The sequence below is a fragment of the Rhinoderma darwinii genome, chromosome 8, assembly GCF_050947455.1.
Source record: "Rhinoderma darwinii isolate aRhiDar2 chromosome 8, aRhiDar2.hap1, whole genome shotgun sequence".
NCBI classification, from domain to species: domain Eukaryota; kingdom Metazoa; phylum Chordata; class Amphibia; order Anura; family Rhinodermatidae; genus Rhinoderma; species Rhinoderma darwinii.
The window spans coordinates 68,202,619-68,219,301 of NC_134694.1; the positions used below are offsets into that span (position 1 = coordinate 68,202,619).

At 41.2% G+C, this 16,683-nt stretch overlaps 1 protein-coding gene across 1 annotated transcript in view; it reads left to right on the forward strand.

Annotated features, from left to right (window-relative positions):
- ATRX (ATRX chromatin remodeler) overlaps positions 1 to 16,683 on the forward strand; it is a 224,913-nt gene that overhangs the window by 128,570 nt on the left and 79,660 nt on the right. The window contains exons 20-21 of the mRNA XM_075835712.1: positions 1,299 to 1,476; positions 16,155 to 16,292. Coding sequence (XP_075691827.1) covers positions 1,299 to 1,476; positions 16,155 to 16,292 — 316 coding nt within the window. The remainder of the gene's footprint in view (positions 1 to 1,298; positions 1,477 to 16,154; positions 16,293 to 16,683) is intronic.

Consider the following 16,683-nt stretch of genomic DNA (forward strand, 5'->3'; position numbering starts at 1 on the left):
CCCCTTTGTCAACAAATTCTCCTCTATGGATTAAACAGAGCCTCTTTAAAGAACATTTCTTTATATAATGGAAAATTCCGCAATATAAGTCTACGAGTTGCCTTCCTGTGTCGAGAATTTAATCGTTTTTATTTATAATATAGATATCTGTATGTTATCTGTTGCTTTCTTCGCTGTTCTGCAAAAATGACCACGTGGCTGCCGAGTAATGTAGCTGTATGAGTTCAGGTGACGTACCAAAGATATAGGTGTACACACTTCTTGCTGGCTATTTCAAGCTTAGTATCAAAGAATGAAATATTCCATTTGTATACATTTAGTAAGCTTTAGTGTGAGTCTGCGCCAAGGCAATCTCCCCTTATTTTTATTACACACGTGCAACCCCATAGTATGTGAATGGAGCGGTGGTCGAGCATCTGAAGTACCGCTTCATTCACAAAGGGTACTCGAGGACACCTATTCTTGGGTTCAATTGGGTCCCAGCGTTCGGACCTCCACTAATCGGACATTAAAGGGGTTATAAACGACTTGACAACTGATGACCTATCCACCATATAGGTCATCAGTATATGGATCGGTGGGGGTCCGACAACCAGACCCCGCACCGATCAGCTTCCTCCGGGCGCTGGATATTTTTAACAGTAAGCAGGAGTTGGATCCGGAAGCAGATGGCTCCGGTTACAGAATAGCGGCCGAGCTTGCAGTACTGCAGCTCTGCTCCTATTCAAGTGAATAGAAGCAGAGCTGCAGAATGGCAGCTATGCAGTGGTCTTATCAAACTGCTTTTCGGCACCCGAAGTCAGCCAGAGCAGCTGATCGGTGTGGGGCCCAGGTGTCGGACCTGCACCGATCATATAATGATGACATATCCTGTGATAAGGTCATCAGTTGTCTGGTCGTGGAAAACCCCTTTAATTACCTTTTCCTGTGGCTAGGTAATAAATTATGATTTTGAGAAAACCCCTTCAGGAACTTATTTGTTTTTCTTCTGATTCTCTGCTTTTCAACTGATTCATTGAATAATTTTATGCTGCCTGAATACCAAACTAAGAATTGAAGCCTGTGTAAGCAATTGCTTGTTTGTTTGCTTCTGCTTCCTTTAAAATTGAATACAAGTCAAGTTAACTGAGAGCACTGCAGGTGATAAATATAAGGGTTCTGCAGGCCCCTATAATGGTTCCAGTAACTCCATCTCATAAGCCAACATTGTAATTTAGGTTTAGTGTTCCTTTTATGTACCAGCGCCTAGTTCTGCATGCTTTGGGTTATGTTAATTGTGTATTTGTGTTTTGTCTCAGGTCTGTGAACTTGTCACTGTGAAGCGACCCCAAGAGCGGGGATTGATGCTACAATCCTGGCATGATAATGGAGGCGTGTGTATTATTGGCTATGAAATGTATCGAAACCTCACTCAAGGAAGGAATGTGAAGAGCAAAAAGCTGAAGGAGCTCTACCAAAAGACACTAGTTGATCCTGGTAATGTTCCTTTTGTCTATTTCAGTTTAATAAACCAGATATTTTTTTCTCATGATACACCCTCTGCATACAATTATATGGGCATTGTGTGCCCCCTTATTAAGGCCCCATGCACACGAACGTGCTTTTGCGGCCGCAATTCCCTCGAAAATCCACGGGAGAATTGCGGCCCCATTCATTTCTATGGGCCGATGCACACGGCCGTGGTTTCCACGGTCCTTGCATGGCCCAGGAGCCTGGACCGAAGAAAGAACGGACATGTCTTATTACGGCCGTGTTCTGGGCCTTTAGGCTAGGTTCACAGAGTTTTTTTGCAGGCAGAAGATCTCCCTTATCCGGACTCCTAGAAAATAATGGACGTGGCCATGTGCACGGCCAGCGGATGACACTCGCCGTCCGACCTGAAATTCACGGCCATGCACATGGCTACGGTCGTCTGCATGAGGCCTAAAACTGTCTTGAGGTAAAGGATTACAAATGATCCAGTTGATACTGAAGCTTTAACACAATGGTGGCCAAATAGTTGATCACAATTTACCAATATTGGTCTACCAGGTTGTAGATGTTGGTGCCTCCTCATAGCTTCATGTTTCAGTTTGCCTGTCACCAACCTTTTCTATTAAAAGGCTCATTGGCAAATCACTCATGAGTCTCGATTATCGTTCTTAGCTGGTGTAGGTCTCCCTCTGACCAGATCAGGGAAATGGGGTAGAATCCACAGTCCTCTATGAATAAGGCATTGTTATGGAGCAAGTACAATAGCTATATGTGACTTACCCCAGTGAGCCCATGATAAAAGTATCTCAAACAGGGCCATGCAGGCGTCTACTCTTCGTACTACATGTCGTTCCCTTAGTGATCTCATACTGAAAGTTTAGCCACTCCTTCTGTACCTCAAGCATTAGGTGGATTGACGAGTACTAGACTTTTACATTTCCACATTCCAAGATAAACGTCAGTTCATCCTGTTCCCTAAGAATCCCTTTTGTTTGATACTCCGTTATTTTTTCATGTGTAACAAAATCCTCTGCCATGGCCCATTTTAGGCCTTAAAGGGGTAGTCCAGGAATAAATGTTATTTATATTTTAACTTAATTGGACATATTTAAGTACATTTCTAATATAATGTCTGTTTACCTGTGGCAGCGTTACTCTGTTCTGCGGTCACGTAACCGCACCGAGAGTAAATTATTCATTTCCTGTGACGTTCCATGTCTTTGCTTAGCCAGCACTTCCGGCGGAACAAAGACACGGCGCGTCATCAACTACATTTACAGGCAGTGGGCTGGGCGTATCTTTCATGAGCTCTTCAGAGCTCCGCCTCCTATGGCCCTGCCGCCTGTAAAGATAGTTGATGACGTGCCGTGTCTACACAGCAGGAAGTACTGGCTGAGCAGAAACACTAACGTCGTCTCTGCTTGTACACGCTCCTCCTATCTCAGAGTTCCCGCACTGCCTACCCGTCTCGTCTCATCTCCCGCGCCCCCTCCCTGATGGTATATACAGTTATTACAGGGGTTATATAAATGCAGGGATGATGGGGTTATGTACAGGAATGATGAGGACATCATCCCTGAATATAACACCCATCGTCCCTGTGCATAACTCCCATCGTCCCTGTGCATAACTCCCATCGTCCCTGTGCATAACTCCCATCGTCCCTGTGCATAACTCCCATCGTCCCTGTGCATAACTCCCATCGTCCCTGTGCTACCTTATCATCCCTGTGGATCCGTGTGTCAGTTATGACTTCCGTGTAGTTTCCGTGGTCAATCCGCATCCATTCAGTTTTAAACGGACATTGTGCTTCCGTTTGTCAAAACAACGGAAGTGTTCATGGCTTCATTGTAATGAATGTGTCCCGGTGCTATCCCTTAAGAAAACTGATAGCCCCCTGGAGAACATAACTGAAGTGGGCATGAGGCCTCCTGCATCTAAGGTGTTAAACGGGCGACTTTTGATCCGCCCACTCTTAACCGCGCTGCATCAAGTTCTCACCTACCTCTGGTAGCTGGGAGTTTTAACCGCTCTCTGTGGCGATTCTTTATTCTGATGCAGCGCCGTGAAAAGGCGTATTGGCGGTCACTAACTGGTTAAGGGAGATTCCCCTTTACTAGGCTTTAAAAGTCTTCACTAGTGCCTCCTTCCTCTCATACCGTTGAAGGAGTAATTACAATGATAAACTGTGAACTAAATTCTTGATCTGTATTGTAGGATTGCACAAATTCATATGATAAAGGACATTGTTTCTTTCTTTGGCTCTGTTCACATCTGTTCGGAGCATCCTTTGCAGATTCTGTCCTATTGTGTAGGACAAATAGCACTGCATAGTAACACCACAGAATGAAAGCCACTACGTAGAGGCAGATTTGTTGTACGAAGGCTACTACCAGTGCCTGATGGACCCCATTGACTTTTATTGGGTTCAGTTTGGTGCCGGTGGTATGTCGTATCGGCCATAACAGGACGCAGTTGTGAACAGAGCCTTTCTACGTTTCCTTCTAATTGCCGATGACCTTCAGTTATGTTGTCTGCACTTTTGCCCCCAAGCGGTTTGCGAGCATGCACAATCTGCTGCATAGTTCCCGGAGTATTAAATAGATTGTACAGATTAGAAAAACATGGCTGCTTTTTTTATAAAAAAAGAGCACCACAACTGTCCATACGTTGTGCCTGGTATTGCAGCTCAGTTCCATTGAAGTTAATAAGGCTTAGCTGCAATACCTGTGAAAGGTGTGGTACTGGTTTTTGGAAGAAAGCAGTCATGATGTTCTAATTCTAGACAACCCCTTAAATGAACACTAACTTTCCAAACCACTTATTCTAATCTAATAGCATATAAACTAATTTGATATAGACCAACTTTGTATTTAGTTGTTTTATCCATGCAAATTGTGTGTGAAGTTAAGAGACTCTGTCACCAGATTATAAGTGGCCTGTATTGTACATGATGTGATCGGCGCTGTAATGTAGATTACAGCAGTGTTTTTTATTTAGAAAAACGATCATTTTTGATGGAGTTATGACCTATTTTAGCTTTATGCTAATGAGTTTCTCAATGGACAACTGGGCGTGTTTTACTTTTTGACCAAGTGGGCGTTGTACAGAAGTGTATGACGCTGACCAATCAGTGTCATACACTTCTCTCCAATCATATACACTGCAGATAGCGATATATAGCTATATCGCTATGTGCAGCGACATAAACCCACTATAACATTACTGCAGTGTCCTGATAATGAATATACATTACCTCCAGCCAGGACGTGATGTGTATTCAGAATCCTGACCACTTCTGTAGCGTTTCTGTGATTTACAGCATAGCAGGCGTAGTCTCGCGAGATTACGCTGTAAGCCGTCATTTGCAGCGAGATCTCGCTGTGCTGTAAATCACAGAGGCGCTACAGAAGTGGTCAGGATTCTGAATACACATCACGTCCTGGCTGGAGGTAATGTATATTCATTATCAGGACACTGCAGTAATGTTAGTCTTTGTGTATGTGGCTGCACATAGCGATATAGCTATATCGCTAGTGCAGTGTAAATGAATGGAGAGAAGTGTATGACACTGATTGGTCAGCGTCATACACTTCTCTCCACAACGCCCACTTGGCCAAAAAGTAAAACACGCCCAGTTGTCCATTGAGAAGGTCATTAGCATAAAGCTAAAATAGGTCATAACTCCGTCAAAAATGATCGATTTTCTAAATAAAAAAAACACTGCTGTAATCTACATTACACCATGTACAATATAGGCCACTTATAATGTGGTGACCAAGTCTCTTCACTGTCACTTGGTATCTCCCTTCCTGTAATCTGCTCTTCTAAACTATGGTCCATCACTGGTTACAGAGCAGTATTGAGGGGCTGCAGAAGGTCGGGTGTGTCCCTTCACTGCTTGTCCATATAAGTCTGCAGAGAGGAGAGGGGGAGAGACCCTGCATACAAACCTGTTGGGGAGGGGTGAGCAGAGTGAGAAAGACACAGACTGCTGATTACTGCTGTATAATCTGCGTGCTGCGTTTTATTCTATGCACCCTCTGTAACCTGATGGGGGGGGTATGGGGTGAATATGGGTTTCCTGCCACTGGAATTTCGCCACAGCAATCTTCTATGAGGAACTTTTCGATTTGATGAAACAGCAGATCAGCACCTTCAGCTGCAGGACAGCTTCTCAAGAGCGGAGGGATCAGGGTGGGAGAGGCAATTTTATGTTCTGTTCTACTTTTCTAAACTTGGAAATCTTCAATAAAAAGATTCTATTGCTCCATTCTGCTACAAAATGCTGGAAATAGGTCACTCTCTGTGTAATGAATCTGTATAATATAAGTTTCACTTTTTGAATTAAATTACTGAAATAACATTTTTGACGTTTTTACAAGTGCACGCGTTTTTCGCGCCGTCTTTTACGGACGTAACTGGAGCTGGTTTTCATTGGAGTCCATGAAAAACTGCTCCAATTATGTCCCAAGTGTCCTGCACTTTTTTGACGCGGACGTAATTTTACGTGCCGTCTTGACAGCGACGCGTAAAATGACAGCTCGTCTGCACAGAACATCGTAAGACCCATTGCAGGCAATGGGCAGATGTTTGCCGACGTATTGGAGCCGTCTTTTCAGGCGTAATTCCAGGCGTAAAATGCCTCCATTACGTCTGAAAAGAGGTCGTGTGCACATACCCTTAGAACTAGAGCCTGCAGAGGGGAAAACTGCTATAAAAAAAATACCACATACAGTGGCAGAAATCATGTTATTCCTCATGTACACACGTGACCGCTTTTTCAGAAAAGTTAGGTACACTTTCAGTAATTGAAGTTGTTTTGTTTTGTTTTTTTGGGTGCTTCGTTCCTTGAAAGTGAAGTTTCGACCTGAAACAGAACTTTTGTGTTTTTTGTTTTTTTAATTCCCTTTTCTTGACACCGTAAAGCAGACATAACGCACTGTTATCGTGCAGTCGTTTCTGGCTGCACTAGACAGGGTTGAATTGCAGCTGTGCTGTTATTTGGAGCTTGTTATGGCGGTGAGTCAGAGCTGGCAGTAAACCTGACTGCCAGTAAAACGCAGCTATAGTGTGTTGCTCTGGCTCACTGCTGTGACTTTAAATACGAAAACATTCACTGCTGGGAATGATTTTAATTAAAAAAAAAAAAAATACAAACAGTTCAGACACCACCTTTACTTTTTTCTTTTTTTTTTCTTTTTACGCATTGTACACTTACATAGGTCTTTGTATTATATACTGATATATGATAATTTCATAAAGAATTGTACTTTCTTCCGTCACCAGCATATGGAACGATATGATTTTCATTGCCGTGATGGGGTTTTCCGATTTATTTATTAATTCTTTATCTCTTTCTTGACCAATGGTCATTGATGCCCCTGTGTCCAGGTCACGTTTTCCATGTTTGATATGCACTTCTTTAACCCCTTCCCGCCACAGCCTTTTTTCACATTTTCATTTTCGTTTTTTCCTCCCCACCTTCCAAAAGCCATAACGTCTTTATTTTTCCGTCGATATAGTACTATGAGGGCTTGATTTTTGCAGGACGAGTTGTAGTTTTTCGTAGCACCATTTATTTTGCCATATAATGTACTAGGAAACGGGAAAAAAATTATTTGTGGGGTAGAAAATGAAAAAAAAACTGCGATTCCTCCATGGTTTTCTGCGCGCCGTTTTTACAGAACTCACTGCAATTAAAACAACATATTAACTTTATTCTGTGGGTCAATACGATTACGGCGATACCAAATAAATATATATAGTTTTTTTTCTATATTTTACGATTACAATAAAAAACCGAAGTTTAACAAAGAAAATTTATTTTGTCGCCAAATTCCGAGAGCCAGAACTTTTTTATTTTTCCATCGATTAAGTGGTATGAGGGCTTATTTTTTTGCCAGATAAGCTGTAGTTTTTAATACCATTTTGGTGTACATGCGACGGTTTGATTACTATTTATTTCATTTTTTGTGGGAGATGAGGTGACCAAAAAATAGATTCTGGCGTCTACAATTTTTTATTTTTTTTACGGCGTTCATCGTGCGGGTTAAATGATATATTATAATAGTTAAGACTTTTACGGATGCGGCGATACCAATTATGTTTATTTTTTTACTGTGCTCTAGGGGAAAAGTTTTTTTTTAACTTTTCTTTTTTTTGTACACAAAAAAAACAAATTTGTACTTTTTTTTTATTAGTCCTCCTAGGGGACTACAACCAGTGATCGTTAGATCGCTTGCACGATATACGGCAATACTAATGTATTGCAGTGTATCGTTATTCTGACAGGCAACTATTAAGCCCTGCCGGTGGCGGACCTGGTTGCCTTCATTAGGCCCCCAAGCAGCCATAGCAACCATCACCAACCCCCCCGTGACGCGTTAAATGAGCGGGATCGCGCTCGAGCGCTCTGCCGCTCGTTACTCTGATGTGTCGGCTGTAAAAAACAGCCGACACCCGCATCGTATGGAGCGGGTTCACTCCGTGAGCCCGTTCCATACTTCCCTTACCCGACTTTGGCGTATGGATACTTCAGATGTCGGGAAGGGGTTAAACAATAATCTTTGCAACCGCTTTCAATATCACAGCTATTTTTACTTTGTTGTGTTTTTTTATTTTTGCAAGACTTATGAGGCTTTTATTTTCTAGATTAGTTTAATTCCAGGTCTTCTATATATATATATATATATATATATATATATATTTTTTTTTTTAATGAGCAGTCAAATCACTAGAAATGTAAAAAAATAACACTTTTTTTTTTAAAATGTATGTGTGTATATAATACTTATACGCTTCAACATTGAAATTGCAACACAAAGATGGAAAAGTTTTGGAATTGTGGTAATCACAGGATCGATAGACATGTTAATGATATGCAGATGATAAAGAAAATCAAGCAAAATATTCCAAACCTCTAGATTTATTCAATATAGAGAATGAGCACCACGCGCAGAAATACACCCACTTACACGCCTTGGCATGCTATCAATGAGGTGGTTATTGGCTGTCTGATGAATGCACTTGGGTATGCAAATACTGTAACCTGGCAGCTCCCTTTGCAATTGCCAACCAATGATGTCCCAGATGTGCTCATTGGGAGACTAGTCCGGAGACGCTGCAGAACATGGAAGCATGTTTAGGCCATACAGGCAGCTCACAGTAGCACGAGCAACATGTGGCCTGGCGTTGTCCTGTTGGTGTACCTGAAATGAAGATTAGAGGTCCGGCTACCGTACATTGTCACTCCACAATCCCAGGAGTAGGACCGGTGTGACGTTCCTTTGTGAAGGCCTCTTCATGCGTTGCCCACTTGGTCTGTAGACCAATCTCCGAATATCATTGCATCCGAGACAATAGCGGGACTCATCACTAAAGAGGATAGACCTCCATTCCAGCCACCATTGCCGTCTTGCTGTGCACCATGATGGCCTTTGAGAGCGGTGGCGTGTGGTCGATGGTACACATGTAGCTGGCTCGTAGCCCAACATCATGCAAATTCCTTCTGATGGTTTGTGTCGACCCTGGTTACTGCCCTAGGCTTCCGATGTGAATCCAATTTCACTTGCAGTACAGAATGGATCACTACGCGCTATTCTTCCAATCAGACGATCCGTCCGTGCAGAGGTTCGCCTCTGTGCACCTCTCGCTGTCCTTTCCATTCATTGTTTTTTTTTCCCATCCTCCGGCAAACGCAACGTTGAACAGTTCTGACATCTTGGCCTAGCTGCATAGCGATCTGCCAGAGTGATAATGGAAGGTCTTTCAGTTCAAGGATTCTGTCCTCTGTTTGCGGCAAGTGGCAATAAATGGCACGTCGACTAACAGGAGGCATCGCACTATCATCCCACACCACTTCATCCGATTTTTGAGGTTTCATGTGGCTAAAAAACTTTGCTTTCAATCTGTCTTTTATGCCCCTCCCACATGCCACAAGTTGCGCATGCTGCAATTTGTCTTTGGTAATCTCGGCCGTATCTGGAACGGAGATCCCTAACGGAGCCTCCAACGCAGATGTGAACAAGACCTAAGTTGGGGAAAGCTGTTTAGGAGCGTGGAGCCATTGGTGGTTGTTTTGTTTGTAAACCTGAGAGAGAATAAACCGATAACAATATAGACGTTTTAACCTGATAGAAAACGTATTGGCGAGAGTCCACTGTGTGAAACCGGCCATCAGTATTCCTATTCAGAACTGGTCTTCCATGTCACCCCCCCCCCCCCCCCCCACCACCACCACCTCCCTTCCTTTTCAATCGCCATTTGCATTCGGGTATGATCTAGTTCAGTGCACTTTCGGTAACCGTTTTGTCATAGTACATGTTGGCATAAGAAATACACAGCTCAAGCAGAAAAAATAAACTATTCTCTTGAGTAGTCTGTGTGGGGCTGAGTCCCAGGTCTTGTGTTCAGTCCTTTGATGCCTTGTTTAAACTCCAGCCATGGTCTCGAAGTAAAGCCGAGAACTGGTGCAGTCATATGGTTTGTATTTATTTTCCTTCTAGAATTCTGTAAATCATGTATTCTGCTCTCTTAAGCATTTTTGTCTCTCTCCTCCACTCATTTTGTATCTGTAAGGTGCATGTTACCGGCAGAGCTTTATGGTGCACTTTGTCAGAGCCATGTGTGTCTGAATGAGGTACTCATTACCATGCAAAGCTTTGTACACGCTTTTAATTGACTCATTGCTGGTTTGTGTTAGCAGTGTTTAATTCCCCTCTTCTCCGGGTAAGAAAATAACCTAAAGCTTGATTAGTTTTGCCTTTGATTTGTATTTTAATAACTCTTGCATTATTTTTGCTTACTTTGGTCTACGATAAGCCTGAAGGCTTTGGCTTTTATGCTTCCACTGAGGGCATGCTTCAGAAATCCATGCTTCCTATTATCAGTGGTCACTCAGCATAGTCCAAAGTATCTTTCCTTTTACTACTTTGCACATCATAAAACAGGGAAATGCTTCCCTTCTCCGGAACACTTGCTTTTGGTCCTGTGTGAAAGGTATAAAGAACACAGCTTGATCCTTCCTAATGAATGTGCCCTTGTAGTGGCAGACCTACATCTACACACTTGGCTATCAGTATGTGGTTATTGATCTGGTTTAAAAGCCTAGCTCCACCTCAAGCCAGAACATTCAGGTGTGACACTAGTTAACCCTATCCACCCCCACCCCCAATGTCATACTCACAGGGGTCCAGGAAGCTGAAATGTTTCTTGTTTGGTTGTGGTATTGCACCGTAGTTTCAAAATTTGCCCCAGTAGCAACGTTTCAATCCATCTCAGTGGGATCTTTGTCAAGCATGCTTGACAAAGATCTCACTGAGATGGATTGAAACGTTGCTACTGGGGCAGATTAAAACCCACTACTTTTCTCACGTCATTGGAGTGCTGCCTCATTTATTTATTTTTTTTGACTCTTAGGCCCTCATGCTTATGGCCGTGCCCATAATCACGGCCGTTACACATTTGGTAACCACTGCATTCGTAAGGGCCCAAACTATAAAACTATAATATTATTTTTCCTGCACAATGAACACCATAAAAAACACTGCCCGAATCGCTGGTTCAAGTCCTCTAAGGGGACTAATAAAATGTGTAAAAGAATTAAAGTTAGAATAGTAGTGAGAATGTTTTGGGCTTTTTTTTTTTGGCTTTTTTTAAAAGTTCAAAATAAAACAACCCCTTCCCATTTTTCTTAAGTAATGTAAACAAAATTGGTATCGCCAATCCATAAAAGTCAGAACTATTACAATATACCATTATTTAACTCGCACGGTGAACGCCGTAAAAAAAAAAATAATAATAATTTAAATCGCCAAAATCGCAGTTTTTTTTTGTCACCTTCGCTCTCACATTTTTTTTTTAATACAACAAAAAAATAAGCCCCACACCGCTCAATCAACAGAAAAATAAAAAAGTTGCGGCTCTCCGAGTGTGGTGAAACAAAACTATTTTTATTTTAACAAATAGATTTTTCTTTGTAGAAGTAGTAAAATATGAAAAAAAAACTATATAAATTTGGTACCATCGTAATTGTATTGAGCCACAGAATAAAGTAAAGTTTTCGTTTTTACCGCACGGCGAAAGCCGTAAAAACAAAACCAGAAAAAGTGGAGGAATCCGTTTTTCCCCAATTTCTGCCGCAAATAATTTTTTTTCAGTTTCCCAGTACATTTTATGGTACTTTAAATGGTATCAATAGAAGCTACAGCTCCTCCCCAAGAAATAAGCTCTCACACGGCTCTATTGATGGAAAAATAAAAAAGTTATGGCTCTTGGAATGCGGGGAGTAAAAGACTAAAATAAGAAAGCAAAAAATGGATCAGTCCTGAAAGGGTTAATTAATTTCTAATGAAAAAAAAAATGTATGACCACGTAGGGGAATGTCCGTACTCGGGAGAAATTGCTTTACAAATGTTGGTGTGTTTTTTCTTCTTTATCCCTTGTGAAAATGAGAAAATTCAACATTTTAGTGGAAAATATTTTGATATTCATTTTCACGGCCTAATTCCACAAAATTCTGCAAAACACCTATGGGGTCAAAATGCTAACTTTACCCCTAGAAAAATTCCTTGAGGGCTGTAGTTTCCAAAATGGGTTATTGCCGTTATCGGGAGACATTGCTTTACAGATGTTGGGGTGCATTTTCTTCTTTATTCCTTGTAAATTTTTTCAAAAAAGTATATTTTCATTTTTACAGAATAATTCCAATATATTTAGCGAAAAACCTGTGCTCAAAATGCTAACTATACCCCTAGATAAATTCCTTGAGGTGTAGTTTCCAAAATGGAGTCACTTTTGGGGGGTTTCCACTGTTTTGGCACCACAAGACCTCTTCAAACCTGACATGGTGCCTAAAATATATTGTAGTAAAAAGGAGGCCCAAAATCCACTAGGTGCTCCTTTGCTTCGGAGGCCGGTATTTCAGTCCATTACCACACTAGGGCCAAGTGGGATATTTCTAAAAACTGCAGAATCTGGGCAATAAATATAGAGTTTCGTTTCTCTGGTTAAACCTTCTGTGGTACAAAAAATAAATGTATTTCAAATGAATTTCGGCAATAAAAATACAATTTAGACGTTTCACCTCTACTTTGCTTTAATTCCTGTGAAACGTTAAAAGGGTTTTATGAATGCTGATTATAATACTTTGAGGGGTGCAGTTTTCATAATGGGGTGCCTTATGGGAACTTTCTAATATATAAGGCCCTCAAAGCCACCTCAGAACTGAACTGGTCCCTGAAAAAATGGCCTTTTGAAATTTTCTTTAAAATATGAGAAATTGCTGCTAAATTTCTAAGCCTTGTAACGTCCTAAAAAATAAATAAAAGGACGTTCAAAAAACTACGCAAACAAAGTAGACGTATGGGAAATGTAAACTAGTAACTAGTTTGTGAGGTATTACTATCTGTTTTATAAGCCTTTTAAGATGCGTTTAAATTTCGAAAAATGCTAGTTTTTGCAAATTTTCAAAATTTTAGTGTTTATTCAGAATTACTGAATTTATCGACAAAATTTTTTCACTAACATAAAGTACAATATGTCACGAGAATACAATCTCAATCGCTTGGATGGGTAAAAGCATTCCAAAGTTATTACTTCATAGTGTCCTGAAGGCCAAAACAGGCCGGGTCCTGAAGGGGTTAAAGAAGCACCCCAGTTTTTATTTTTTTTCTCGCACCCTCCATTTGTACATTGGTGTTTCAGTGGGGTGTTGTGTGCAGAAATACTTACCGATCCTGCATCTGGTCTTTTTTTGTGTCCAGCGCCGCTCACGTGATCTTCATTCTGGCTTGTCTGGAGTCATTGTGCTTTTGAGTGAACTGGAACACATTGAGAGCCTTACTTCCGGTTTTCTGAAAAGCAGCAATTCCAGACCAGGTCAGAAAGAAAATCACATGAGCGGCGCTGGATCTGAGAAAGTCAAGATGCAGGATCGGTAAGTCTTTCTGCATACATCACCTTCCTGAAACCCCAATGTACAAATGGCGGGTGCAATAAAAAAAAAAAAAAAAGTGGAGTGCTTAAAGGCTGGTATCACATGAGTGGGTTATGGCTTCATGCATGAGCCATATATTTGGGCAGAGTTGGAAAAATTGACAGGTATGATCTACATGTGGGTTTTTATCCTTTGCTTTGCAAAGAGTGAAGCCTGCTTTGTCAATTTGAGGGCATCCTGCAGATTTTTAGTTTAAAATCCTCTATTCACATGTATTTGACTTTACACTAGCTAATTTTTATCGCAGAATCTGCACTGAATATCCGCGATGACCCATCCTACAAAATCCGTAAAGCCACTCCTAAGCTTGTGTGAAACCAGCCTTGGGGCAGCAGGGGACACATTTCCCTGTTACTGACCCCTGTGCTCCAGGCCTGCAACTGTCAGACCTTTTATTGCATAGCCTGTGGATAATCCATAAATATCTGACATGGGAAAACCCCCTAAATGTTCAGACGTGGCAGAATTTTTCTGCTGAAAATGTTGCTACAGATTCTCTTTGAATTTGACAGGTTATTCAGACGTTGAGGATATCACAGCAGACTTGCGGCAGATTTCAGCCTTTGCAATGCTTCTCCGCAACATAATGAGCATGCTGCGGAGGGGAAATTCTGCACCGCAGCACAAATTCCGCACCGTTATTTTCCTAAAAAATGTATAGAAACAAATGTAAAAAAAACTGCTGCTGCAGAATTCCACAGCGGATTTCAACAGTATTTCCGGCCACTTCAGAATGTACCCTAAGGGTGAATCCACACAGACCGCTAGTGAGCTGTGCGGACAAAACTGAGGTTTACCGTTGTTTTGAAATATGTTTGCCTGCATGGTTTATTATGATGAAATGCTTAAAACCATGCTTCCCTTTTTACAACCGCGTGGCCAATAACCACATTGCAATACCACAGTTTGACTGCGTGGCGCAATACCTGCCCATGTGAATAGAGAGGACTAGTATATTATCTTTGTTTGTAAATTTGATATCTTACGTTCCTTTGGCTAAAAATTCTCTGCTATATGTAATAGAAACTAATTTAAAAAAATTGACATCATCATATAAAGGAACAGTGTCGCCAAAATTTATTTTTTTATATATCAGTTTTATGTTAGGGTTTTATTAAAAACGTTTATATTTATTTGTGTGTTTGTGTTACTATTTTCTATTTTTACACTTTTTCTTCCCTATGGGGGCTGCCATTTTTTTTTCCATTTCTGTATGTGTCGATTAACGACACATACAGACATGGAATACGGCAGCTCCAGTCCCATAGGGAATGCGAACGGGGCCCGTTCCATCCACTATGGTGTACGCCGTGTGTGTGGGAACGGCGCATGCGCCGCTACCACACAGTCCAATTTGAAATGCGCGCCGTCCGGCGCCATTTTCCTGTGGACCGGAAGTCGCGGCCGGACAGTAAGATTACTACTTCCGGTCGCGGCTTCCGGACTTGTGCACATGGAGCAGCGGCAGCAGACGGAGCGGATGGACCGGAGGGAGCGGCGGCGACTGGAGCAGGTAAGTGATTTCTATGTATGTTCGTGTTTCAGTGTGTTTTACTAGTGTATGTAAACCTTCTACACTGTGTGTTAGCTCAAAAAATCGCGACACACAGTGTAGGAGGTTAGACCGTTCAAACCCCTCGTTTCTCCCGGCACTAGCCAGGATAAAGGAGGGGTGGATTCTGAGAGCTCACTAGAGCGAGGGATTTTTTCCCAATTTTGCAGCATAAAGCAATGTGGTTGCTTTACCACATGCAATGCTGCAATTTTGGGAATTGCTCCATCTAGTGACCAGTGCTGGGAAATATTATAAATTGAATCCAATTTATAATATTTCCTGACTCGTGAAAAAAATAAAAAAAATTAGAACAATGTTTAATCACCTACACACTAATTGTTTAACTAAAAAAAAAAAAACATGTTTTGCTGGCAACACATTCCCTTTAAGAGAATACTTACATTGGAATCACAGCGGGAAAAAAATGCAAAGGAGTTTAGGGTATGCTGGATTACGATCCTTTGTTCCCACCGGAGATGCGTCTTATTCCTCTCTTCCGATTGATATAAACATGCACACTGTGCTAAGCATTCATGTTTATGGGGGAGTCGAGAGAAATAAGGTCATCGCAATGTGGATCAAAATCGTGGTCTTACATCAATTCCCACAATCTAACTTCTGCTGTTAGTGATTTGGATCCATACCGGTAAAATAGCTGAATGTCTAGAGCTGAGAACAGAATGGTTCTACAAGGTCCAGGGAGAGTGGCACTTGTAGAAGGAGCCAGTCTTCAATATAGAATTTCTCTGTAACCAATTTTTAGAACGGATTGCATAAAGCCTGCAGGTGGCAGTGTCCTCTACTTTACAAGTATCACATCTCTAGTTTTGTCTTTAACCTCAAATATTCAGTGGTATGTGAGGCTAGCTTTTAACATCTTGAATGAAATCCTGTTTCTTCGCACTTAGTATAATGTTGTGATGTTATAAGAGTTCTTATATATTGAGTGATCAGCACGTTAAATATCATTTTCATCATATTAACCTCTTGTAAATTGAACACAAGTTTATTAATATACCTTGAATGCGTGCTTTATTTTCTTGTGATCCAGTGTGATCAAATGGGATCTTGTTGTGTATAGAAGTGCTTTCCATTGGTGTCGATTTTATAATAATTTTCTGTCTCCAGGCCCAGACTTTGTGGTGTGTGATGAAGGCCATATTCTTAAAAATGAAGCATCTGCTGTTTCTAAGGCTATGAATTCCATAAGGACGAAAAGAAGGATGATCTTGACTGGAACCCCACTTCAGAACAATTTGGTGGAATGTAAGTGGTTTCTACTGTTTAGAACGACACATTCTTTCACAAATGATTGTAAAGGCAGAATGCATGGCTATGTGCTTTATTTTATACACCTGTGGCAATGGGATTGAATGAAACACCTGAATTCATAGATTAAGAGGTGTGTCCCAATACTTTCGTCCATATAGTGTTTACTCTATCATATTCATATCATAAGTCAAGTTTAGATTCTATACATAAGTACATAGGTACACGCTGATGTATAAATCTTGTTCTGAGAATTGCAATTTCTATCCAATTAAAGAACCTCTAGATCAGGGGTCTCAAACTCGGCCGGGTAAGTGGGCCGCATATAGAAAAAATGGGAAGTTGACGGGCCGCATTACTTTCAAATTTGATACAATACAAAATTATT